This window comes from Dromiciops gliroides, chromosome 4 (assembly GCF_019393635.1).
Source record: "Dromiciops gliroides isolate mDroGli1 chromosome 4, mDroGli1.pri, whole genome shotgun sequence".
In the NCBI taxonomy this organism is placed as follows: Eukaryota; Metazoa; Chordata; class Mammalia; order Microbiotheria; family Microbiotheriidae; genus Dromiciops; species Dromiciops gliroides.
Genome location: NC_057864.1, coordinates 247,854,504 through 247,880,570, shown reverse-complemented (window position 1 = coordinate 247,880,570; position 26,067 = coordinate 247,854,504). Strand labels below are relative to the sequence as shown.

At 44.2% G+C, this 26,067-nt stretch overlaps 1 protein-coding gene across 2 annotated transcripts; it reads left to right on the top strand.

The window, feature by feature from the left end:
• The first annotated feature begins 1,145 nt into the window (after positions 1–1,145).
• Positions 1,146–26,067, top strand: MTCH1 (mitochondrial carrier 1). 2 transcript variants are annotated; one of them, XM_043962841.1, is made up of 12 exons: positions 1,152–1,593; positions 5,275–5,359; positions 11,316–11,422; positions 12,256–12,333; positions 14,256–14,313; positions 15,550–15,601; positions 17,782–17,841; positions 19,370–19,463; positions 22,162–22,209; positions 22,384–22,451; positions 22,860–22,935; positions 25,125–26,067. In XM_043962841.1, the coding sequence occupies exons 1-12, from the start codon at positions 1,300–1,302 to the stop codon at positions 25,194–25,196; spliced, it is 1,092 nt and encodes a 363-aa protein (XP_043818776.1). In that variant the 5' UTR covers positions 1,152–1,299; the 3' UTR covers positions 25,197–26,067. The 2 variants fall into 2 exon arrangements, with proteins under 2 accessions (XP_043818777.1, XP_043818776.1); XM_043962842.1 differs by lacking the exon at positions 22,860–22,935 and having other exon boundaries at positions 1,146–1,593.

Sequence of the window (26,067 nt, the reverse complement as noted above, 5' to 3'; positions counted from 1 at the left end):
CCTTATCTTTAGAGACAGGGGCCTGGAGAGGGGAGTCAGTGGGAACTGTGAGATCTGAAACATCTGACTCTCACTCCCCTGTTTCCTTTTCCTTTGGTTTGACCTTGTTCCCCCTCCCCTTTTCCCCCTTGTTCCTGGAACACGTATGCATGTCTCCATACATTGATCACGAGCTGAACACGCACCCTGGGTGAGACAGGATTGGATGTTAGATTGTGAGCTCATCCACCCTAGGTGTACGTGGGGACAGTCCTTTTCAAGATTACTATAAAAACCTAGAGGATTGGGCATATCTTTGCAAGACTTCAATGTGTAATTGGGTTTTGCCCGTCCTCATGAGGATGTAATAAATCTGTCTCTGCTTGACTTGGTGGTCTCCTCGAGTTATTTGGGTAAACTGAGGCAGTTTGCTCCATACACATGCATATACTACAACTTGTCCAGCCATTCCCTAGTTGACAGGAATCCTCTCAATTTCCAATTCTTTGCCACTACAAAAAGAGCTCATATAAATATTTTTGTACTTGTGGGTCCTTTTTTCTTTTCTATGATCTCTTTGAGATACAGACCTAGTAGTGGTACTGCCTCAAAGTGTATGTACAGTCCCATAGCCCTTTAGGCATAGTTCCAAATTTCAGAGGCAGAATTTGAACCCAAGCCCTTTCATAGGTTCATAGATTTAGCGCTGGAAGACTCCTTGTAGTTTAATCTCATTTTACAGATAAGGAAACTGAGGTTCAGAGAGAGGTTAAGTGACTTGCTCAAGGTCACAGAGTAGGTGGCAGGGCTCCCATTCCAACAGGGGTTTTGGGATTCCAGCACGCTAGAGCACGCTGGAGCACCCTACCCGGTACCACGTGAGCAGGGAGCTCTCCAGAGTCCTGCAGAGGTAACACTCTTGGGTTAAAGGAATTCCTCCTACTCTACTAGAGGGAGTAGCCAGTGTTTCCAAAGAGCTGGCAAGTGCCACTCCTTAAAGCCGCAGGAGCAACCCTGCCAGACTTCTCGAGCAAACGCCAACCGCCTCGCCACCAAACCCAGGCTGTCAAGCTCTTTGAGCCTTACCCTCATTTCCACGCCCAGCCTCGCGTCCTCTAGTCCCAGGCCTCTGTGGCCAGCCTGTGCCAAGTGCGCCTCCTCCCCTTGGCTCCCCTACTGCCTTCATCGAATGGTACGACCCGGCCCCAGCTCTGCTCCCCTCTTCCTCTCCAGAGAAACCGAGGATCCCAAAGGGGAGGGGAGAGAGGGGAGAGCCGCTCCTCCATCACGTGATAGGGAGTGACCTCGCTCCTGGACCCTATGGGGGCTTCTGACCCGGAAGTGGCGCCTTGGATTCGCTGCGGCTCCAGGGGGATGGTGGGAGCGCGACCGGGAGCAGGGGCGGCCGAGCCGGGAGCTCCGCTGGGGGCTGGAGTATGGGGGTCCCAGCCCCCGCGGCCGCCCCAGTCCTCGTCCCGGGGCGTGGAGGCAGCGGCCGTGGCGACCCTGGGAAGCGGGGATAGCTCCGCGACCACCGAGGCCCTGTTCCTGGCGTTGGGGGCCGGAGTGACTGCGCTGAGCCACCCGCTGTTCTACGTGAAGTTGCTCATTCAGGTGCGCCCTGGGGTCGGGGTGGGGGGCAGGAATCCGGGGGGAAACGGGGGAAGGGAAGAGGAAAAGTGAGGGGAGCCAGAGGAGGTGGGGAAGCTCAGAGCCGTAGAGGAAAGAAAGGGAGGGGAGTCGGGATGAGGGGCCAACTAGGGGCGGGGGAAGAGGAAAAGTGAGGGGAAGCCTGAGGGTCGGGGGTGGGGAACCTGAAAGGGGGGCGTAAGAGAAGAGAGGGGAGAAAGGAAGTCTGAGGGGAGGTCTTGGAGTTTGAGGGTAAAGGGGAGGTAGGTGCAGGAGCTATGGGGCAAAGGAGAGGACTGAGGAGGGGAAGGGAGAGGCCTAGGAGTTTGGGGCTGTGGACAGGACCAGCGAGCGGTAGATGAGTTAGGAGACAGTGAAAGGTCCCGTTGGGGCAAAAGGACAGGTGACAGAGGATGTGATAATGAACGACTGGCTAGTGATGGATACTGGAGAGAGGAGTGAGATGCATGTGTGAGATTTGGGGGACAGTGGGATAAAACGGAGCTTCCTGGGTAACAGGATAGCTAGATCTAGGAGCAGGAGAAATCCCGATCTCCAACTCTTAAAGTCCCAGAGAGCTGGAAGCGATCTGGTCCAGCCCCCTCCTTTGAAGTTAATTTTGTTATTTTCTCAATTAGCAAGCGTTTGTTTTTCTCCTTTCCAGCTCCCTAAGGAAGGGAGGGAGGGAGGGAAGAAAGGATTCCTGTAACAAATATACACAATCAAGGAAAACCAGTTCCCACTCCCACATTGAGTCCATTATCTCTCTCTCTCTTTTTGGTGAGGCAATAGGGGTTAAGTGACTTGCCCAGGGTCACACAGCTAGTAAGTGTTAAGTGTCTGAGGCCGGATTTGAACTCAGGTCCTCCTGATTCCAGGGCTGGTGCTCTATCCACTGCACTACCTAGTTGCCCCATCTCTCTCTTTCAAGGGGTGGATAGCACTCTTCATTATCAGTGCTCTGAAATCATCAATCTCCCCATTTTATAGATGGGGAAGCTGAGATTCAGAGAGGTTACTGACTTGCCCAAGGTCCCCCGGGGACTAAGCAGCTGATTATCTTGGACTCCATTACACCATATATCTAATCAGTTGCCCCATCTTGTGGTTTCTACCCTCCTGACATCTCTCAATTCCTATCCTTTCAGTCCACTCACACAGCTACCACTTTAGTTGAAGCCTTTTGGACTTCTGGCCCAGGTTATTGCATCAGCCTCCTAATAGGTCCCCCTGCTTCAAGTGTTTCCCCCCCCTCCAATCCATCCTACACATGCTGTGAAAATCATTTAAGCACAGATCTATGTGACTCTCAATCAACTCTGGTACATTCCTCTTGCCTTCTAATGCCCTTCACAGCCTGGTCCCAACCTATCTTTCCAGCCTAATTGGATGTTACTCCCCCTCCTTGGGTTCTTCTGATCTAGCCAAATGGCCTTCTCCCTGTTCCTCACACACTGTACTTTACACTGTACTTAATGCTCATAAAGTCCTTCTCTTAAACAGGCATGAAGGCTTTCCTAATCCTTCCAATTGCTAGTGCCCTCCTTTCCAAACTATTTTGTATCTAACTACTTTTTATATATTTATATTTAACTTTATGCTTATGCCGTATGTTTATGTGTCCTTGTCATCTCCCCTGTTAAAATGTAGGTTCCTTGCAAGTTGAGATTTTTTTCAGACTTTGTGGCTGAATAATCCCCTTTGACTAACATAGTACTTAGCACAGAGTAAGCCCCTTAATAAAAAAACAAAACAAAACAACTTGTTGATTGGTTGGCCCCAAATCTAGAACTCTTACCACTTTATAATTGCAACAGGAGCAATTAAGATTTGGGGGTGTGTGGAATGGATGTGAGCAGAAATTCTAGGTGACAGTTCGGGCATATGTGGAATGGGTTGAAAGATTTGAGGTGTGAACTAGAGGTGACTAGGTTTTAGAGTGATGCTGTTTGGGAAATGGAAGTCAGATTTGGGTGTGCAGTTATGTGTGATCAATGTAGGAGGAAATTTGGGGTGTGAATGGAATGGGGGAAAATATCTTGGTGGAGCTTGAATTTGAGGTTGTTGGGTAATGCAGTGAGAGGTGTGAGAGAGATTTGAAGAATTGTGGGATGGATATAACATCTAGGTATAAGATTTTGAGCTACAGAGATTTGGGGAGGTATAAAATGAGTGACATTTGAGTTTGAGATTTTGGGTGACAGTTTAGGGGAGTTGTGAAATGGGGGAGACAACTTTGTGTTTGGGTATAATGGGGGTGCCTCAGTTTTGTGGATGAGTAGGGTTGGGGTAGACAAACTTGGTGCTTAAGAATGGGAGTAATTCACATTTGAGTGGCATATTTGGGTGTGGCACAAACTAGATTTAACAGATTTGAAAGTAAATTTGGAATGAATATGAGTTGGGTGTTGGAATAATTGATATTTGAGGACAATTGGAAATAAGTGTGGCAGAAATTTGGAGATGATTGTGAATGGGCATGACAAATTTGGTATGTTTGGAATTTGTTATAACTAAGATTTGAGAGTGAAATAGGAATGAGATGGTAAACCAGCATGACTTAGAGATCATGCCAAGCTCACATAATTATTATTTTTTTTACTGAGTAACTAGATTAGTATATCAGGAAAATGCCATACCTGGATTTTTGCAAAACATTTGACAAAGTCTTGTGGGCCAGGAGGCTTGTTGGAATCAGAACAGGATGAATAGGTAAGGCACAAAACCTCACCACTGGTGGTTTTATAGTTGCTTGAAAAGAGGTTTCCACTTGCAAATGCCCCAGGTATTTGTGCTTGGCTCTGTGCAGTTTAACAATTTTCAGATGTCACAGAACCTGGAAGAATTGCTCAGACACTGGATGCATGAGTCAGAACTTCAAAAGATCTTGATAAGCTAGAATATTGTTTTAGCTAGATTACTAATGGGTGGTAGTAATTTGAAGGGCTGTCACATAGAAGGAAAACTTCTACTTGGCAGAACTGGGAGCAATGGCTGGAAGTTGCTAGTTGATAAAGGCTCAATGTAAGGCAATTTTTCCTGTCACTTAGGATTATTCAAAGTTGGAATGGGCAATATACTCTTGTTGAGTAGGTTTTAAAAAGGGAATTCTTATTTGAGGTTCTACTCTGAGGTTCCCTCAAACTCTTGAGATTTTTGGATTTGGGGAGGACCCAATTCATCAAATATCAGAGTTTGAAGGGTCCACTCTAGAGATCAAGTGCAATCCTTTCATTTTATGGAGGAAAAAACAGGTCTAGAGAAGTAAGGTGATTTGTCCAAGGTCTCAAAGCTAGGATTTGGAGGTAATGTTGGAGAGAATATTAATGAGATTTGGTTAAGATTGGAAATAGACATAGATGAGACATACATGAAGCAACTGGCATTTGGGGTATTCATATGTTTCTATCAGCTAATTGAGAGACTTCAGGATGATGAACATCTTTGATCTTGCAATATCACTGCTGGGAGAAATGGGATGTGTGGATACAAGACATACGGAGGGTATGGGGAAAAGGGTGAAGGGCAGAGGGACAGAGCAGGGGGATTTGCAGGGTCCTTGCCTTAATTGGAGCTCAGAAGGGGGAAGAGTTACCAGCAAACAGTGACTGGGGTAAAGGTGGTCGAACATGAACAATGACCTAATCTTGTTTTCTTTATCTGAAGGTTGGGCATGAACCACTGCCTCCCACCGTAGGGACCAATGTGTTGGGGAGGAAGGTCTTCTACTTACCCAATTTCTTCACCTATGGTGAGTGGTCTTTGCATCATGGGAAAATGCTTGGGAAAGAGGCCTCAGGTCCAAACTATGCTCAGCTGAGATGGAAGAGGAAAAATCAGACTGCTGGCTGGATCTAGTGCAGGGCTTCTTAAACTTTTTTCACGGGAGAAATTTTTATGGGACTTTGGGTATATAGGTATATAGAATAGGTATACAAATCAGACATTTAATGCCAAATTATTCATGACCCCATATGGGGTCAAGATCTACAGTTTAAGTAGCTTTGATCTAGTGGGTCCAAGGAACAGTGCAGTCATTCAGTTTGGTTTGAGGTGGGGGTGGAGAAGGGAATGTGGAGAATGTAGCCAAAGACTAAGAAACTGGTGATATAGTGTCTGGGCAGCTGGAGGTAGAAAATGCTGCTTTGGTTCCAACTCCTCATAGAAAGGATTTTGTACACATGCCAACACAGCTCTTAGACACAGGGAAGACACATAGAATTGGAAGATGCTGAGCCCCCATTCCTCTTTACACAGTGTTGATTGCAAGCTCTGACTACTACTCTTCAGTGGCTATGCTTAATTATCATTTTGTTGTTGAGTTGTTTCAATTGGGTCTGACTCTTCATGACCCCATTTGAGGTTTTCTTGGCATACTAGAGTTGTTTGCCATTTCCTTCTCCAGCTCATTTGATAGATGAGGAAACTGAGGCAAACAGGATGAAGTGACTTGCCCAGGGTCACACAACTAGTAAATGTCTGAGGTCAGATTTGAACTCAGGTCCTCCTGAATCCTGGTTTGGCACTCTATTCACGGTCTTCTTTCCCTCCCTTCCTTCCTTCCTTCCCATTGGCAGAGAGAGTAAGAAGAGAAAATAAGTGCTTGCTAATTCAAAAATAATTAAACAGAAAAAAAAATTGGGTTTCATATTTGTCATTGTGCTATGCTTACAGGAGAGTCTGAAGTGAGATCTATTCTGGGGTGTTCTGGGCCCATAACAGAAATCTATAGAATTCTATCTATATGTAAAGGTAGATCACTTCTCCCTTTGGACCTCATTGTACCACAGAAGAAGTTTAGTGAAAAGAGCTCTGGATTTGGAAATAGGAGGCTTAAGTTCAAACCTTCTTTTTACTAGCTAGCTATGTAACCTTTATTTACTGACATCACTTCTCTGGGCTTGGTTTCACCCTCTAGAAAATAAAGGGGTTAGACTGGATGATCTTTAATGCCTCTTTTAGAACTGACCTCTGTGATCCTAAAATGAGGTGGTTAGCCTCTCCATGATCCCTTCTATACTATGTAAACCAAAACAAACACTGTCTTCCCCAGACTGAAGAATGCAAAGGCCAGTTCCTGAGATTTAAATCCCCTCCTTCCTAAAAGGGAAGGAAAACCAGAGAAAGACAATGTCTATAAAAATTAAAAGAAAGGTTTTATTAAGCAGAGAAGAAAATCTAACATCATGGGTGCTATCCAACCTGTGGCTGAATAGGACACCATGCAATAGATTGTAAGGGTTTATATACAGTTTAAACTAAGGCAGGTAAGGAATTTGGGGAAGAATATGTGTGTGCTTAGAAAGGCCCACTTTGAAAGGGAAGGGGTGTGTGTGAGGAATTCCTGGGGTGGAGACTGTGGCCTTTGATACACAAATCAGAAGTCATTTTTGGTGGTAGCCAGTTCAATTCAAGGCTTGATAAGGAGATCTCTTCAAAAAGAAAAGGGGGGGGCAGGGGCGCGGCAGCTAGGTGACACAGTGGATAGAGCACCTGCCCTGGAGTCAGGAGGACCTGAGTTCAAATCTGGCCTCAGACACTTAACACTTACTAGCTGTGTGACCATGGGCAAGTCACTTAACCCCAATTGCCTCACTTAAAAAAAAAAAGAAAAGACAGGATTATTCCAAAGTTAAGGAATCTCTGAAAATAAAGTCCATATCCATAGTCACATATCCTGCAGTCAGATAAGTCTTTGATTGGCTTCAGTATTACTGATTCCCTGCATGTCCATCTAGGTTTACTCTGGGTCACACAAAGGATTGTTGGCCAATGAAGCCAGTCCTCATACAGTGTTCAGGTTACCTGGATAATTGGGGGACTCAAGAAAATCCAAGAACCCATTTTCACAACTATCACCAGTGTAACCACTTGAAGGCCTCTGCTTTGGCCCTGTTCTGATGGAAATTCTCATTTTTCTCCATCAGTCTTTCTAGTACTCATAGTCATCTCTATTTTCCAATATTCAAAGAATATCAGGAGACATGGATGTGACTTGTCCAAAAATGGTTCTTTTCCTCTAATTCTTTAGCCAAATTTAAGGTTGTTTAAGGGGGCCATGAGGAATGAAGAAGCAGAAATAAGTCCTTTTTCAGTGGTGGTGGTACAGGGGAGGCCAGACACCTGGAAAAATGAAAAAAAATTAGACCAGAACTTAAGAGAAATCAGTATCTTAAAACAGAAAATCTTGAATGTTAATGGTTTCTCTGTGTGTGTGATCTGTGGATGTTTTCAGAGGCCTGGGATAATTAAATTATTATTCTTATTACTGTTAGCTACTGTTGGCTCTAAAAAGAGACTAAGGAAAGTCCTTTAAGACACCTTTTGCTCATTTTACCCACTTGCAGGTGGGGACAGTGCCCTAAGGGGCTCCATATTTGACCTGAATTTAGGTATTCTGTCATCACTGCTTTCTTTTCGATGACAGTCCAAGTCCTAGAGACAGTCTGGGGAGTTCCCAGATAAAGATGTTAAGAACAGTAATAATAGTTCGCATTTCTATAGCTCTTAAATGAGGGGGGGGGGGCATTGAGGGTTAAGTGACTTGCCCAGGGTCACACAGCTAGTGAGTGTCAAGTGTCTGAGGCCAGATTTGAACTCAGGTCCTCCTGAATCCAGGGCTGGTGTTTTATCCACTGTACCACCTAGCTGCCTATAGCTCTTAAATTTTATGAAGCACTTTTGTAAGCCTGGGAGGTGTAGGGAATAAGAGCACTTTTAGTTTTATTTTAAAGATGGAGAAACTGAAACTTAGGAAAGTTAAGAAAGGTAAATGGGAGCTATTAAATGCCTGAACTGAGATTTAAATGCAGATTTCCTAGTCTAAATCTAGCACTCTTTACCCTGCCTCCTATGGTCCTGAGTAGTGGGAATAGCAACTTGAAAAATGTCACAAGCAGCCACATTAAATCCATTTCAAGGAGAAATCCTGAAAAAATCATAGGCACAGAATGGCAGAGATAGTAGATGATAGGCCCTTAAAGATCATCTAGTCCAGGGCTTCTTAAACTTTTTCCACTTGTGGCCCCTTTTGCTGGAGAACTTTTTTATGTGACTCTTGCTAAGTAGGTATATAAAACAGAACCAGGTTTTTCACATCCCCCACATTCAGTTCAGATCTAGTCCAATCTCTTTGTATTAAAGGAAGAAACAGACCCAGAGCGATGTGATGACTTTGCTCCAGCTGCAACAGAGCTGTACTCACACATTGTATCAGGGATATGTGGTAGACACTCATTGTTTAGAAAGCCAGGACTAAATAGCTTTGCATGCCCTGGGTACTGCCAGCTTCACTAATGACGCCCTAAAACTTGGGCGTGTACACAAACACATAAACATGGTTTTGGTTTCTCTTGCGCAATTTTAGTCCCAGTATATTTTGGTGCCTCCTTTTCTTTACTCCTCCCCCACGTACCTTCTAATCCTTCTTTTCTCTCCTACTTCCTGTTCTCTTGTGTTCCCAGTATTCCCAAAGGCCCCTTGTTACTATCTTTACCCCCACCCCAATTTCTCCCTTTCCCATTAAAAATATTTCTAGGGACCAGAGAGCCTCCACCAGGAGCTGGTTCCTGAGGATCCATTGGTGTTGGTTTAACCAGAGGGTGGCCAGTCTCCTGTGGCAGTGTTTTAGGGGAGACTTGTGACCTGGATCAGGGGGCTAGCTCACCCAAAGAATTGGAAGCTCATCACGAATCTTGTAAAATAAAGAGATTTATTAGGAGAGAAATATGGCCAGGGAACAGATCACCTTGGTGCTGGAATAAGAGAAGACTGGTCTTTTATATTTTTACCAGACAAAGCGGAGGGAAGGGCATTACAAAGAACTGGGGGGTGGGGTGGGGGGTGGGAATGTAACAACAGGGAAGGGATTTGGAATAATGGGGCATCTATAAGATATGCAGCACCCATCCATATCTTGTTTATCTGTGAACCACAGCCATGTTCAGCAACACCCATTCCTGAGGTGGGAGGCAGAGCTGCCCCTCCCCTGGGAAAGTTCAAAGATTCCTTGGGGGATTTGGATCTTTAGGTTTCTTGGGGTCCTACTGCATTCCCATAACAGCAGCAGCTTATCAGATCTGGAAAGGCTGTTACCATGCTCTGAATTGGGCAAGAACTTTGTCCCATACTTGCTGTTGTATATTTGCAGAATTGGTCCTTTATGAAGTTAACCCACTTTCTTTGGGGACCAAGCTAACCAGAGAATGGGGAAAATTGATAGTTTCAGGCTTACCCAGCTAGTTGTCATTATTGAGGTGTCTTTGAAGAATTGTAGGCACAGATTCTCCCTTGGATTTAAATATGCTCTCACCTCTGATCATTTGCCCTTACCATAGCTCTTTGAGATGGGAAGAAATAAGGATTCTTATCCCCATTTCATGGATAAGGAAATGAAATGGTGAAAGGTGTAACAAAATAAATTAAAACATAATAAAACAGAGATCTTGTTAAATTTTGGTTTTCTAAGTTAATAGGTGCTCCACTAAGGTCAGTTTCTGTCTAATTCTGACACCACTATTCTAAGGGACTAGGAAGCTATTACGGCCAACAGTTTTCTTCTCTCATCTACCATTATATGGAGCTAGGAAAACCTATCACATTAGAGGGTTAATGGGGGGTGGAGATGGGTTTTGTTTTGTTTTTTTAGTTTCATTGACTTCCCAATACCCTGGTCCTCCTGAAATGCTCCCATGTAACAAAGGAAGAAAGTTAAACAAAATTCAAGATTTAAATAATCTAGATCTAGATTACCTTTGTAGTCTTATGGCTAGAGAGAGAGAGAGAGTAAATATTAAGCATTAACTATTTACAGTGTAATATATATATACACACTGTGCTAAGCCAGCACTAGAGATGCCAATATAAGCAAGCAGATGGTCCCAGCCCCACATGGAAGGTTCACAAAGCAGTTTCCACAGGACAGCCATGTGAAATAGGTAGTTTGAGGATTATCCCCACCTTACAAAGACTCTAAGGCTCAGAGAAGAAGCATTTGGTTTTGAGTTAAGATTTGAACCTAGGTATGTGTATTCGAAGCCCAGCGCTCCAATATAGCACTCTATCCATGTAGCCATTTCCTGATGTTTCCTCACCTCTTACTTTTCCCCCTTTCCCCTTTGTCCTAGTCTCCAAGTATCAAAGTATATGCCTGGGACAGATACACGTGGATAGTTGTTACATAGTCTCCCCAGTCTTCCCTTACTTAGCCAGGGCAGATTGGGGTGTGAAAGCTCCTCTCCATTTTCTTTCATTCCTGCAATGTATGTTCACAGCCAACAGATGTCTGTAGAGAGCCAAGCATCTGGACACAGGGGAAATATGTTCTGATCTGAAAGTAAGGACTTTTAGGCTTTCAGAATGAGAGTCTAGTTTTATTAAAATGACAAAAAACTTGATTAAGTGAAATAGTGATGCTTTAGGGAGACATTACTGTTCATCCAAGGTCATGGCATTTTAGGATACCATGAGAAAATAGTTGTTTGATCAAATTTAGGTTGTGGTGGCCAGAAGTGGAAATGAGATAGGAATGGACGTAGTGGATAAAGCACCAGCCCTGGATTCAGGAGGACCTGAGTTCAAATCCGGCCTCAGACACTTGACACTTACTAGCTGTGTGACCCTGAGCAAGTCATTTAACCCTCATTGCCCCACCAAAAAAAATGAAAAAAGAGATAGGAATGAAATATATCTTCTCTGCTTTTGTGCAGCCAGACACATTGTGCAAGTGGATGGAAAGAAGGGACTGTTCCGAGGCCTGAGCCCAAGGCTCATGTCTAGTGCCATCTCCACCCTCTCCCGGGGCAGCGTGAAAAAGGTGAGGACACAGACAGACATGCCCCGTGTTCGTGTGTCATGCCGCACAGTCAATCTGTGTGGTCTGTGTTAAGCCCTCTGTGACTTCACTTTAGAAACAGAATGTGTCCTGGCTGTGTTCTAAGGTGCTATACTTTGTTCTGTACCTTTGGTTAATACCACTTGACCATCACTTCCTGGTGTTGGAGAACATTATCCTGGTTACACATTCTCTTATCTGGCTATAGAACCTTCTGAAAAAGTTATATTGAAAAAGTTTCCTTATTTCTCACAGTTGAGTAACTGAGACAGAGAGTGACCATTCCCTAGATGAATAGATTTAGAGGTGGCAGAGAGCTTCGAGGCCTTCTCTCCCAACCCCCTCATCACATAGACGGGGAAGCCAGAGCCCAGAAAGGTACCTTGCCTAAAATGCCCCATCTCTATTTAGTAAGTGCCTGAACCTGGATTTGAACCTATTCCTTCTAGTTCCATTCATCTTTTCATTACCCTGTACTGCTTGGCCTAGTTGGACCCATGTAGGCCCTAGTTCAGAGTATTTTGGTTTTTCCTAGTCCAGCACAGGTGAATCTTGTAGACCCACGGAAATATGATTGCTTGGTTTGTCCAGCTAACTTTAGGATTAGTCCTTTACTGAGGGAGTCATCTTTGACTCATCAGATGGGTGCTGCAGAGGGATAACTGAGCAAGGGGTAGAGCCTACTAAAGGGCTCCTTGGGATCTGTTCCATCTTGGCTGCCTCTCTGTGACTTTCCTAACAGTTACATTTAGGGGCAAAGCTGGTGGCTGTGCCTGCTCGTGTTTAGATTGTTTCCTCTCTGTTCATTGTCTCAGGCCTTCCCTTTGGAGGAATTAGAACATGTGTCCAACAAGGATGATGTGAAGACATCGCTGAGGAAGGTGGTGAAAGAGGTGAGTCTCTGTGCTTAAAGATTAAAATGGGCTGGGGGAGAGCTGTCAGTCAGATCTTTGGGCTGGAATTGGTCACCATCTGGTGGGGAGGGAGTGGGAAGGGGAGGAAGGCTGAGTAGAAATGAACAGTGGTCACTTTCATGTCCTGCCTGAGTAAAATATTTCCTCGAGGCTGTCCAGAAGGGATGAGAAAACCCATCTGATCACTTCTCTCTCTTCAACCCTCCAACTCATCTCCCCCTCAGTTGTATTCTGGGAGCTGGAGATCTGTTTAACAATCCTCATTATAACATAGTATTTATCAAGTACTTCCATAATGTTCTACTCTACACTGTCAATTAGACACATTCCCTGTATTCTGGGAACTGAGGATTTAAGAATGACTGTTCAGGTATGGACTAAATGAGTCTGAAACATCAGTGATGGATTAAAGGGTTAGGGTCTACTGTGAGAAGGTGAAAGAAGAGCAAATTGATGAGCTCAAAAGATTGTTTGGATGAGATGAGACGGGGGAGGGGGGGTGTATTTCCTGGAAAAGGTTAAGATTTTTTAGGAGTCACTTGAATGATAAATTGCCAGGAGTCATAACTGGCATGAGCCTTCGTGATATGGGGGAAGGCTTAGAGGCAGAATTAGGGTAATGGAATGAAAAGGGAATTGAGCAAATGCCCATTGGAGGAGTTGGAGGTGAAGAAGGCAATGCGGTGGGGAATATTACCTGAAGGGTCTGAGAAAAGTTCTGAAACGCAGAATGAAAATCCATAGCAGTCCCACAAAAGTCCAAATGACCACAATCTGTTGATTTGGAGAGCAATATTAAGCATTAGCTGGTACTAAGCCAGGCGCTAGTTGTGATATTCGGTGTCTGACTTGGCTATGACTAACATGAAGTCACAGCACGTTAGGGCTTAGAGGGTATGCCAGGCTCATTTCACATTTGAGGACATTTAGGCCCAGAGAGGCCTCAATTTGTCTAGCTCACACAGGGAGCCAGTGGTAGCAACAGAACCAGTACCTGGGTTTTCCCTGTCTTGGGTACTGTACCACCATGCTACCATTACCGACAGAGACTGAGAGGAAGGAATGAACATAGAAGAAAATAACAGCATTAGGCTGGATGTGCAGACTGAAAGAAAAAGATAAATTTAAAATGACCTTGAGTCTTTGTGATTCCAGAATTTGGTGCTGTGATCTTGCTAGAAATAATGCTCAGATGGAAAATGAGTAGCTGCCTCTAGTATAATCATGGGAGAGAATGAATCAATAACAGGTTATAGAGTTTGAATAATCTTACAGTTAAATTTGTGGGGCAGAATTGGACCAAGAAGAAAAATTTAGGGGTGAAATGATAACAGAAGAATTTTGTTTTGAGACCTAAAGGAAACATGTAGATGTTTTTCTGCCAATAGCAGATGGTTCAGAAAATGAGGAATGGTAGAAAACAAAAGCCAACCAAGGCCTACTTTCTGGGACTGAAACTTTCCCCAGTTACTCCAGCCCAAAGTGTGATCTCAGTCTTCTAAACTATAGGACTTACTGTCCCAGAGACCATCCTGCTCATTTTTAACTCTCCCACAGTACCTATCATAGTGTAAATGCTAAATATTTGTTGATTTGATTGACAAGTAGATGACTCTAAGAAACAGTTCACTTTAGTGTTTGGATTCTCTCAGCTGAAAATTCTTCTTCAAGCCAGTGTTGCAAATCCCAATATCCTGGGTTGAGGAAATTTGGGGTGGAGCAGAGTAAGTTCTCTTCTTATAGAGTATCTTTTTATGGGATGTCCGATCTGAACTGTACCCTGTGAACTGCTGATCTTGGTTGTTTTCTCCACAAAGGCTACTTATAGGTCCAAGGCCAAGCACCTTGAGTTTTGTACCTTAGGTCAAGCTTTGCTTCTAACTCCTTGCTTTTTTCCCTAGACTTCCCATGAGATGGTGATACAGTGTGTGTCCAGGGTGCTCTCTCACCCCCTGCATGGTGAGTCTGGGGAAAAGTACATTTGAAATCAAATCTAAAATAGTTCCCATTTGGTCCATTTCTTACAGATGAATAGGATGTAGAAGTAAGAACTCTCCCTTTGGCCTGTCAACTAGAGGTAGTGGGTTCAAAAGCTCATCCCCAAGTGGTTAGTTACCTTAAACCTCCTTGTGTCAACTGTAATGCCCTTGACACCACACTGTCAGAATAGAAAGCAGGGAATCTTTCATAGGGTAATTATGATTTTTCTTGCTCAAAGAGGGTAAAGTCTCCACAAAAATCTCATCTCCACCCAAACCTTATCCTTGGTGTCGTTTGTGATTCATTTCTTTCTTTTTTTTTTTTGGTTCCTAGGATTTAGAGGTAGAGGGATCTTAGATAATCAACTAATTCAACCTCATTATTTTTGAGGACAAAGTTGAGTCCTAGGGAAATTAAGGAATTTACCCACTTCACAAGTAAAGCCGCGATGTGAACTCCAGTCCTATTAATCTAATCAGCACTGATGTGCTGACATCAGATTTTGGACACGGAGGGATTGGAAGAAGCCTGTGATAAGACAAGAACAGCAAATGAAATATTCCCAGCAAAGGTATAGCATAAACTTAAAGAAAAGAAAGGAGAAAATTTTGGAGTATGTTCTGAAAACAGTCTAGTCTGACCAGAGAGCAGGGTAGGCGTGAAGGGATGTTTCCTCACACATGTCCTCTTCCCTCTCAGTTGGGATCATAGTGTTGTTTTTTTTAACTTGACAACAAATGTCAATGCGCAATGAATAAAACACTTCTATAAAAAGAAATATCAAGTGATAAGAACAAGAAATTCACTTAAGCATTTTGAAATACCTTTAGCTCCTGCCCCTGCATCCTGCCTCTTGTCCACTTTTTATTAGTATAAACTAAAGGGTGTTCACCTCCTCTAGCCCTTGCTTCCTAGAAGAAGTCTTGGAACTCCAGTAAGTCCATCTCATCATTTTTAGATGAAGAAACTAAGGCCCACAGGAGGGACTTGCCTCAAATTACACAGGTGGCAAGTAGCAAGTGCAGGCTTCAAATCCATATTCTCTGTGACTCCGTTTCCACTGGTCTTGACACTCCACCACAGCTACCTTCTCATTTTTCCCTTCTTGTGATTCATACCAATTTCCAAATTAGATATCATGGGGCCAGGGACATTGGTGAGTATGGGCATTGGTACACCTGACTACTTGTATTTAGTTCTGTTTTCCTCCCTTAGTCATCTCGATGCGCTGTATGGTCCAGTTCGTGGGGCGGGAGGTCAAATACAGGTGGGTGATTCTGAGTATCCTTTGGTGCAAACATCGGTTTGCTTTTTAGCTCTCTAGTGGGAATGCCTAAGTCTGATCTCTTTCCCATTTCATCTAAGGTTTCCCAAGATCTCCATCCATTACCCAGATAAATGGTGTGCTTGTAGCTGCTCTGCAAGAACTGACTGCTTCTTTCTCCAACCTGAAAGCCATATTGCTCCTCCAGTTTAGAGCTCTTCTAGTCACATGAGAAAAAAGAATTACATACTCAGGTGGCTGCAAGCTGCTTGGGTGACTGCCTTTCCAAACTCCCAGTCAGGGTTGCCTTGGGTGTGGACCTGAGGACAACTGAGATAGCCTTTTCAGGACTGTTAAGGACTGGAAAGGACAAGTAGCACTGTTATATCTTTGAATCCCAATGTTCTGCTCTAGCATGAGGTCCACTGTGGTCTGTAATCCCCTTGGCTCCGGAGTTGACCCAACTCCCCAAGATGACCCTAATGGTCAGTCTTGGCTAGGTCCTCACACTTTTTTCCAGGCTGTCTAAAGGTTGGCAACTCCTAATAACTTGGCTTTCCCATCATCCTACATTATCATGATCACTGTGTGCTCTGCATTCATTTGTTCACTTGTTAGTTCATTCAGGAGACATTTACTGAATATGGACCGTGGGCAGGATACTGATGTGGGTGGCACAGACACAGTCCCTGCTCACACACAGTCTTTATTCAGTAATGATTGTGCATTCTCTGCTCCCCTCTGAAGCCCTGTATGTAGGAAAGAGGCTGGCTCTGGAGAAACTCCTTACACTGTTGCAGGACACTTCCCCAGAACTCTTCTTCCTCAATGCTTTGCTTTTTCTCCAAATCACATGTACTGGGCTCAGGCCTGCCCCATGGCTGCTGTTTCTGGACATAATGATGCTTAAGCGAGCCATGACACAGTGTCTTGGGCTGGCCGCTGGGAGCCTGGCCTTGGTGTCCTTGTCCAAGAAGGAGAAATGATGGGAGAGGCCAGGAGGAAAAGATCTGGCCAGTAATTCCAACATAACTTGTCGAATTCTTGTTTGGAGAGGGTAGGGAGGCCTGACAGGTGGGGAGGGAATCCTGTGGAGGAAGGAAGGGGAGGTACACCTAATGGCACAGTGTTTCAAGGGATTTGACTCCCACTGTCTTTCTCTTTCCTAGGTTGCCCAGTCCCAGCTAGGCTTTGAATATGCTCCACTCAGGTCAGGACAGTTGATAGCTTATAGCTTTAGGTCTCTGAAGTTGCTGTTGTATCTCCTTTGCTGTTTATGCCCATGGTGCTGCTGCACCTGCTGCCCTGTCTCATGCCAGACATAAGCCTGGCTACAAAAGCTCAAGTCCTCCCTGTCTGGTAGGACCCGATGCTCTTCCCAGAGACCACAACTGCTTCCAGCACTTTTGAGGACCTGCCTGTTGTGCAGGTCCTTAGGGACAGGCAGTAGGAAGCTTGGCCGGCCTCCAGCATCATCTCCCATGATTCCGTGTGCTCTCCTGCCGCTATTGCCTAGCTCTCACCATGCAGTTCTGTCTCCCAGGAAGCTCTCCTCCCGTGCAAAATGGTTCTTGTCTAGGATTTTGGGATTTAGAGGTTCCCCAGTCTGACCCCTGTCATTTTACATGGGAGGAAGCAGAGGTTAAGTGGCTTTCCCAGAGGAACAGAGGTATTCGGTAACACAGTTGGGGTTCAAAGCCAGGCCTCTGAGTCCAAATCCAGTGTTCTTCTGACTCCGCCTCTCCAGTTACCTTTGGCTCCCCCAGTGCTACTGTTTGACCTGCTGCCTTCCCCACTGAAAGTTTGTTTAGCCATAGAAAAGCACTGAGATAAGGCAGTGGGGACAGAGGACCTTTTCCTTGGTGGCTGCCAGAGCTGGGAGAAAAGTCTTTGAAATTCAGGCTCCCGTAGATGTGTGGAATTGACCCCTTTCCCATTCCCTGAGAGAGATTTTCCCTTCCCCTTCTTCCTTCCCCAGTTCCTATGAACGTTAGGGTTTTCCCAAACAAAGAAGACAAGTCTGTATCGTTCTCTACTTGGAGGGCTTCCTGGTAACTGAGAATAGTTCTCTGTCCACTTTCCCGGAGGGTGAATGGCTGTGGGCACGCAGTGTTGGTTAGGGACTCTCGCTCCAGATAAGATGGTACATCTGTCTCTTATGCCTCATTTTGTCTTCTCTGCAGTGGTGTGCTGAGCTCCATTGGGAAGATTTTCAGAGAAGAAGGGCTGCTGGGGTTCTTTGTGTACGTGAGTTTAATTCTCCTTTGCTTCTGTATCATTGACCTCTGAGGCAGCAGACGGTTACATTTTGAGCAAAATGGGACCTTTGGGACTTGGGATCCCAAGCATGAGCTTTACTGTGAGTCTTTTCCCCAGAGGTGAATGGTTAGAACTGGAAGGGTCATTCTTTTTTTTTTTTTTTTTTTTGGTGAGGCAATTGGGGTTAAGTGACTTACCCAGGATCACACAGCTAGTAAGTGTTAAGTGTCTGAGGCCAGATTTGAACTCAGGTCCTCCTGAGTCCAGGGCCAGTGCTCTATCCACTGCGCCACCTAGCTGCCCCAGGGTCATTCTATTTTATAGATGGGTTCCAGAGGGGCCAAGCAATTGGTCCAGAATCACCCTGATGTCCACTGGTCTTAGCCTCAGACCCTGGGTTTTCTGCCTTTCAGCCCGGGGTCGTTTCCTCCACCTTCACATCTTCAGGAAGTGCTTCATTTGGTGATCTCAGAACTATGAGGAGCCTGGAAATGTCATTGTGTTATTACATACTCAGATGTAGTAAACTCTAAAGAGGGCCCCAAAGCAGGATGTCACTTTTATTTCCTAAAAGGCCCAGCAGCAAGGTCAACGGTGGGTGTTTATAAGATGCCAGATATCAAGGCTTCCAAAACCCTCTACATTTTTCGACACATCTGTGTTTGGTGCCCTGGTTATTTTGTAACACTTCATGCAAATGCCTTCGGAGTATCTGTCACGCCTTTGGAGTCCTCTGCCTGAAGGCCAGGTGCAAATAGGTTTCCCACACAGAAACTGTTTGCTCAGTGAGTTCATCTTGAAGAGCATTAGTTAAAATTCAACCCTTCTTGCAGGGCGTTCTTGGGATTTGTAATATATCAAGGGTGGGACATGCTAGAGGGTGAGGAGGAGGGGGAAAATGTTTTAGCAACTTCTGTTTCATGTAAATTGAAGTGTTTCATGTGACAAATATATTCAGTGAAAACTATTCAGGTCAGTACAGTCTTAGGGAGTGTGAAAAACCTCAGTTTTGGGGAAATCGCATCCTGTGTAATTTAAAGGAAACTGATGCTGTGAGCTAACTTGTAACCACAGGAAGAGGAGTGAACATTCCTTTACAAATAGGGAAACACTGGACATGTCAGACCCAGTAATTGTCTTAGGCCCCTGTTCATGTTACTCAGTACTTGAACCATAACATGGGGGTCTTATTTCCTCTGAAGCTCGGGTATACTAAAGTTCTGGGGATGGCTTTTCCCTTACTTACTTTTCATCTAAGTTCATGGATAATAGACTATAATTGGAAGGGACCTTGGAGATCTAGACTAGCCCCTTTGTTTTAAAGATAAGTCAGAATTTGAAACCAGATCCTCTGACTCCAGAGATTTTGTTCTCTTCCACTATATGCCACCACCAGGACCCAGGCATTCTGCCATTCTTGCCCCTTGGGACTCATCAGTGAAGGCTCCTCCTACGTCAGGACTCCCAACTTGAGCAGAGAATGTAACATCTGGTTCTTAACTTTGTTTTTAGGGGCTTGATACCTCACCTCCTGGGAGATGTCGTCTTCCTGTGGGGCTGTAATCTCCTGGCTCACTTCATCAATGCCTACCTGGTGGATGACAGTGTGAGTCACTCTGATTGGGATTGGGATTGAGGAAGGGCTAGAATTGTCTGTTCCCAGACAGGTAGAACAGGGAACTCACCTGCCTTTGTGTACAAAGGAAACATTTCAGAAGCAGAGACCTATTTCTTAAGGGATCAGAGGTTCTAGATAGAGCTTCTAGAAGTCTAGATTTGCAAATGTGAGGCCTGGGAGAAGCTTTTCAGTCTGAGCCGAGAACACACTTCAGTTCCTTTAAGAGTTAGGTTTTTCTTCTTGAAAAGGAATCCTGAAATATCCATTTTTAAACAATTTTCCAGTTACATGTAAAAATAATTTTCAACATTTGTTTTCATGAGATTTTGAGTTCCAAATTTTTCTCCCACCCTCTCCTCCCCCCTCTCCAAGATAGAAAATAGTCTGATCTAGGTTATATATGTACAATCACATTAAACACATGAAATATCTATTTTTACAAAATGGATTGACTCCCAGGCATCTAGGCTGTGTTTAGACACAGTGGTTTATCTTGTTGTTTTTTTGTTTCTTTGTTTGTTTGTTTGTTTTGCAGGGCAGTGAGGGTTAAGTGACTTGCCCAGGGTCACACAGCTTAGTGTCAAGTGTCTGAGATTGGATTTGAACTCAGGTCCTCCTGAATCCAAGGCCAGTGCTTTATCCACTGTGCCATCTAGCTATCCCCAGGGTGGTTTATTTTAAGAGTAATTAGCCTGGATCAGAGGGCCTCTTTTGTTTTTTTGCTTTTTTGTTTTGTTTTGGTTTCTTTTTGTTGTTGTTTTGTTTTGTGGGACAATGAGGGTTAAGTAATTTGCCCAGGGTCACAGGGCTAGTAAGTGTCAAGTGTCTGAGGTCGGATTTGAACTCAGGTCCTCCTGGCCCCAGGGCTGGTGCTCTATCTAGCATCCCCTAGAGAGCCTCTTAAGGTAACTTCCAGCTCTGGGATTTTATTATTCTGTGATTGTTGTAGTTCAGAAAAAGTTTTCCATGATTAATTAATTCAAAGTCTGATGTTTAAAGAACATGTCTTCTGATGCCTACCCTTTGCCCCTCTCCTTAAATTGATATGATATGACATTTCATGTTCTAAATGTCTTTCTAAGAAAATCTTTTTAGAACAAGGCCTGTTTAATGTAGTTTGGTAGACTGTTCATTTAGGTGAAAGGGTTTTATTATACCTTTAAAAGGTTTTTTTCTGATGGAGAGTCTTAGGAAAGGAAGGGTTTCGATTTCCTTCCCAGTCAAATGGGATTTAGGAGGAGAGGGACAGGTTGGAGTTTCTTGGTAGCCAGAGACATTATAGGAAAAGACTGTAAATGATCAACCACCCTCATTATGTGGATGAAAGTTGTTGGTCTTTGAATTTAAGGCAGGATGAGTTGTTCCATAGAGATTCCAGATTTGATCAGGTCTAACTAACATCATTCCCTTTTTTGGCATGCTAAGATGGGTGATCTACTGCCATCACCAAGTCAATACTAAATCCTTCATGCTATGTCTGATATGCAATAAATACTTGTGATTTCAAATTTCCTCTGGTTTTTGATTGAAAACGTGCATGTGTGGGAGAGGAGCAAGAGGAAGAGTGGGAATGATTGGAATTCAGCCTATAAAATTTGCAGTTAGGCCTGCTCAAGTGGGTCATATATGGAATTGACATGGTAATCTAGAGCATGTATTAAGGCACACCAAAGATAGACATTTAAAATATTGAGCAAATTTTTAACAAGGATGGTCAATAAAACTTGCAGGCATCAGGGCAAATCCTTTGGTGAATTTTAGGAGCTGTTTAGCCAGAGGAATCTTGGTGAGAAGTTATTTTTTTGTCAAAAATAAAATAAAGTGGGAGCAGCTAGGTGGTGCAGTGGATAGAGCACTGGCCCTGGATTCAGGAGGACCTGAGTTCAAATCTGACCTCAGACACTTGATACTTAATAGCTGTGTGACCCTGGGCAAGTCACTTAAACCTCATTGCCCCTCAAAAACAAACAAACAAATAAAATAAAATAAAACATAGTGAATTGGGTGAAAGGTAGGTAAAATTTTATAATCCCTATTCTAAAGATGGAAAAAAATTAAGGCATAAAAGATCTGTAGTTACCATTGTAGAGTACATGTAGTTACATTTTAGAGTACTCAGCTCCCATAAATGGCTAACTTTTGTTTTTTGTTTTTTTGTTTGTGGGGCATTGGGGGTTAAGGGACTTGCCCAGGGTCACACAGCTAGTGTCAAGTGTCTGAGGCCTGATTTGAACTCAGGTCCTCCTGAATTCAGGGCCAGTGCTTTATCCATTGTGCCACCTAGCTGCCCCCAATGGCTAACTTTTAATACTATTCTTTTGCTTCATAGAAGATCTTCACTGGGTATTGAAAAATTATCACACTTGTGCTGACCCTTTATTCCTTTACCCTGCCTTCATATTTCCTAGCAAGTTTACCTTATGTCCATTTAAAATATTTATTCTGCCAAACTTAATCTGTACGTCTTGCTCCATGCCTTGCCTTGGTCCTAACATAGAGTAAAGGAGGCCAATTTTAAAGCCCTAGGAAGGAATCTGCCAAAAGAGAAAATTGGACACTTCAGGAGCAACAATGAGGACATTTTTGAAGGGAAGGAATGCAGTAGTTCATGTCAGAGATGACCAGGACAGATGGAAGCCAGGGACCCACCGTAAACTTGACTTTTTCTTTTCTTCTTACCCTTCAGTTCAGCCAAGCACTGGCAGTTCGGAGTTACACCAAGTTTGTAATGGGGGTACGTATGCAGCCAGTTCTGTGGCCCATAACACTGTTGGCCTTGAGTGGTGCTTGGCATCCCACTCTTTTATGGGGACTTGGGGTGTGGAAAGAGATGAGACTTGGGGTAGTTGTCAGTATAAGTTACATCGGTAGGGATGCTGAGGAAAATTTTGGTTTCTCTGGGTTTCAGATTGCAGTGAGCATGCTGACCTACCCTTTCCTCTTGGTTGGTGACCTCATGGCTGTTAACAACTGTGGGTATGTATGTGTGAAGAGCTGTCCCTTACATTTCCTTGGAGCTGAGCCTGAAGGCCCCTGTGGCCCAACAGATAGGACTTGGGAAGTCCCAGTAAGGTTCTCCACAGCCAAAGGGCCACATCCATCTCCATCTGCTGGTAAAAGACAGCTCTGCTTGGCACCGTAGCTTTCCCACTTTGTCCCTCCCATCCCTCACCCCGGTACAGATCCTGCCCTATGGTTACCAGCAGAAAGAGGGTTAGAAATATCTGTGATCACTAATGCCCTGTTTGGGCAGGGCAGTGGGGGTTTATGACATTTAGAGCTCCTCTCCCAAGGCATTCCCATTGATGTAGCCTTTATTCAGGTCATGCCAGTCCTCCTTTTGCCTTCTCTTGGTTCTGACCCTTTCATCTTACCCCTGGGCAGGTTGCTGGCGGGCCTCCCTCCCTATTCCCCCGTGTTCAAGTCCTGGCTTCATTGTTGGAGATGTCTGAGCATGCAGGTAATTGGAGGTAGTTGGGGAGAATGACCTCCCTTGATACCAAGTTCTTTTCTATGGGAGCAGACTTTAAAAAGTAATAGCCTTCAGTGTAGAAAAACAGGGTGGTTTAATCAAAGCCTAGAAGTGAATAAGGTAGACAGCAGCCTACTGAGTTATTGAGGGAAACTAGAGAGAGTGAGGGCTCATTCTTTTTTTTTTTTAAGTTTTAAAACTTTATTGATTTTAAGTTTATTGATAACTTTGATGTTTTGCATTATTTAAATTTCTCCCAGTATCCCTGTTCCTCCTCTTCCCAGAGAGCATTCCCATATAATAATGGATTTTTTAAAAGGAAGAGAAAGAAAATCAGTGAAATCAAAACATTAGGGGGAAAAAAAGCTGACATTTTAGCCTGTGTTCCACACTCATGGATCTGCAAAGGACTGTCTTCAAAGGAGTTGGGGGGGGGGGAAGACATCTCCCACCCTCCCCCATCCCCATATCTCTTTTTTTTGGGGGGGGCAGGGCAGTGGGGGTTAAGTGCCCAGGGTCACACAGCTACTAAGTGTCAAGTGTCTGAGGTGGGATTTGAACTCAGGTACTACTGAATCCAGGGCCGGTGCTTTATGCACTGTGCCACCTAGCTGCCCCTCATCCCCATATCTTTTGTAGGGAACCCACTGTCTTGATTAGGGGCTGTGTCTGATACCATTCCTTGTGTTAATAAAGGATATAGCTTCCAGGTCCCTTTTCTGTAGGAGGGGGCTCATTCTTTTTTTTTTTTTTTTTGGCGGGGGTAATAAGGATTAAGTGACTTGCCCAGGGTCACACAGTCAGTAAGTGTCAAGTGTCTGAGGCTGCATTTGAACCCAAGTCTTCCTGAATCCAGGGCTGGTACTTTATCCATTGTGCCTCTCTCACTGTATATAGGGATGTGGATGAAGCATTGATCTATTCATTTGGGCGTTCTTGTGTTTTTATGTTCTCTGCCTATCTCTCTAATTACCGGCTAAAGACACCTTGTGGCCCAGTACATTGGTGAGACTCCAGAACCAGGTTCTGTCCTTGATTATGTTCTGGCTCTGACGTTGGGATAGTTCATTTTCGTTTTCTGTATCTCTGTTTGCCTCACTGGAGCAATGACATTAACTTGGGGATCAGACATCAACTATATAAGCAAAGTGAAACTATTTCAGGGAAAGATCCCAATCATAGTTTGACTACAGGTGAGTCAGGAGATAAGGCTAATTTTTTTCTGGTGATACTGGCCAATTCTGAATGAAATGCAAACTCCCTTGGGCGTGGTTCCAGAACCCCAAGGTAATGGACCAAAGAAGATTCTTTCGGGGCAGCTAGGGGGTGTAGTGGATAGAGCACTGGCCTTGGAATCAGGAGGACCTGAGTTCAAATCCAGCCTCAGACACTTGACATGGACTAGCTGTGTGACCCTGGGCAAGTCACTTAACCCCAGTTGCCTCACCAAAAAAACCCAGCCAAAGAAGATTCTTTCCTCATTGGGAACCTGGTCTCAGTAGCCCTTTCCAAAGCCCTGTGGCCCCACACTGGCATCATCAAATGCAACTTTGAAAATAACTTGGGGCAGCTAGGTGGCGCAGCGGATAGAGCACCGGCCCTGGATTCAGGAGTACCTGAGTTCAAATCCGACCTCAGACACTTAACACTTACTAGCTGTGTGACCCTGGGCAAGTCACTTAACCCCAATTGCCCCGCAGAAAAGAAAAAAAAAGATAGAAAATATATAACTTGATAACCACATAAGCTAGATGTGGGTGACCTTCCCTTCTGGGCATTTAAGGTCTGACACCATGACTCCTCCATGTGTTTGCCCTTCACCAGGTAGTCCCTGGCTAAAGGCACCCAGAGATAGTACCACGTAGTGGGAAAGCCCTGGGACATATAATAATCATATTAATAATATAATAAAATATTAATAATCAGGAGACTCGCTGAGCGACCTTGAGCAGATCACTTCTTTCTGTGCCTTATGTTTTTTCCATCTGCAGAATGACACAGTTGGACTAAATGGGGTCTCAGCTTCCTTCCAGCATTAAAACTCTGGGCCTTTGATAGGTTGTGTCTGTTTGTTTTGCTTCTTTTTAATACCTGCCCCCAAAGCTGAAGCTGGGATTCACTTGAGAGAGGAAGTGCAGATTCCTTTTTTCAACTGTCCCACTATTCTTTCTTTGCAGGGCCAGCTCTTCCGGGGATCAAGCCTGCTTTTCCGCAGAATCTCAGCAGCATCAAGCCTCTCCATTGATTAAATCAGAATAACTTAATTATAGTAACAAACACCATCTCCACCCAGCTCAAGTGAGGGCCTCTTCATTGGGTTCCCTTGGAAGATAACTGACTATGTAATACAATAGGGTTTGGGTGTTCACCATTCTGATGGTATTAGTTGTCCCTCAGTTGTGCAGACGGGGTGTGGGGTGTCAGAAATTGGGAAGTGGGGTTTGGGGATAGTCTGAACAAGTCCTTACTCTATACTGATTCTGAATTAAGAAGTTCTAAGACTGTTTCGGGGAGCGGGACAAGGGACATTGGAGCAATTTCTGGTAAACTTCCCAGAAGTATTGCAAATGAAGTGAAAAGTATTAATTAATATGCGCACATAGGCTTACTCCATCACACCACAGCCAGGGTGGCAGCAGATTTGCCCTGTTGTCTGAAACTTAGGCAGAGAACAGATGAGCGAGTCTCTGCTCTGCTTGGTTTTGTAACATAATAAATAATAATAGCAATAGCTCAAATTTGTATAGCCTTTAAATGTTTACAGAACATATCCCCCATAACAGCCCGGGAAGCGGGGGGAATGACAACCTATTTTAATGAATACTCTTAAATCACTTAAATCTGTTGATTAATAAAGCTTGTGTAATGCACTAAAGTTCCCAGAGCACTTTACATAGATTCTCAACAGCCCTAAGGTGGGCAGAATTTTTTAATCCCATTTTCCAGACGAGGAAACTGAGGCTCAGCAAAATTGTCTTGCCTAAGATCCCATACTAGTAAGTGACAGATCTGAGACTTGAACCCAAATGTTCTCTTAGGTAAGGGCTCTTTCCATTTTGCGTCCTGGCTTTCCTAATATAGACACAATAAATTAAAAAAAAAAGAAACTCTTTAAAGTGA

What these genes read in the sequence shown, in the direction of transcription:
- MTCH1 (XM_043962841.1), top strand. Translation starts at nt 1,300, where the DNA reads ATGGGGGCTTCTGACCCGGAAGTGGCGCCTTGGATTCGCTGCGGCTCC. An exon ending in GGGCTGCTGGGGTTCTTTGT is followed by an intron (nt 17,842 to 19,369) that starts GTACGTGAGTTT and finishes CTTTGTTTTTAG; the next exon opens with GGGCTTGATACCTCACCTCC. An exon ending in ACACCAAGTTTGTAATGGGG is followed by an intron (nt 22,210 to 22,383) that starts GTACGTATGCAG and finishes TCTGGGTTTCAG; the next exon opens with ATTGCAGTGAGCATGCTGAC.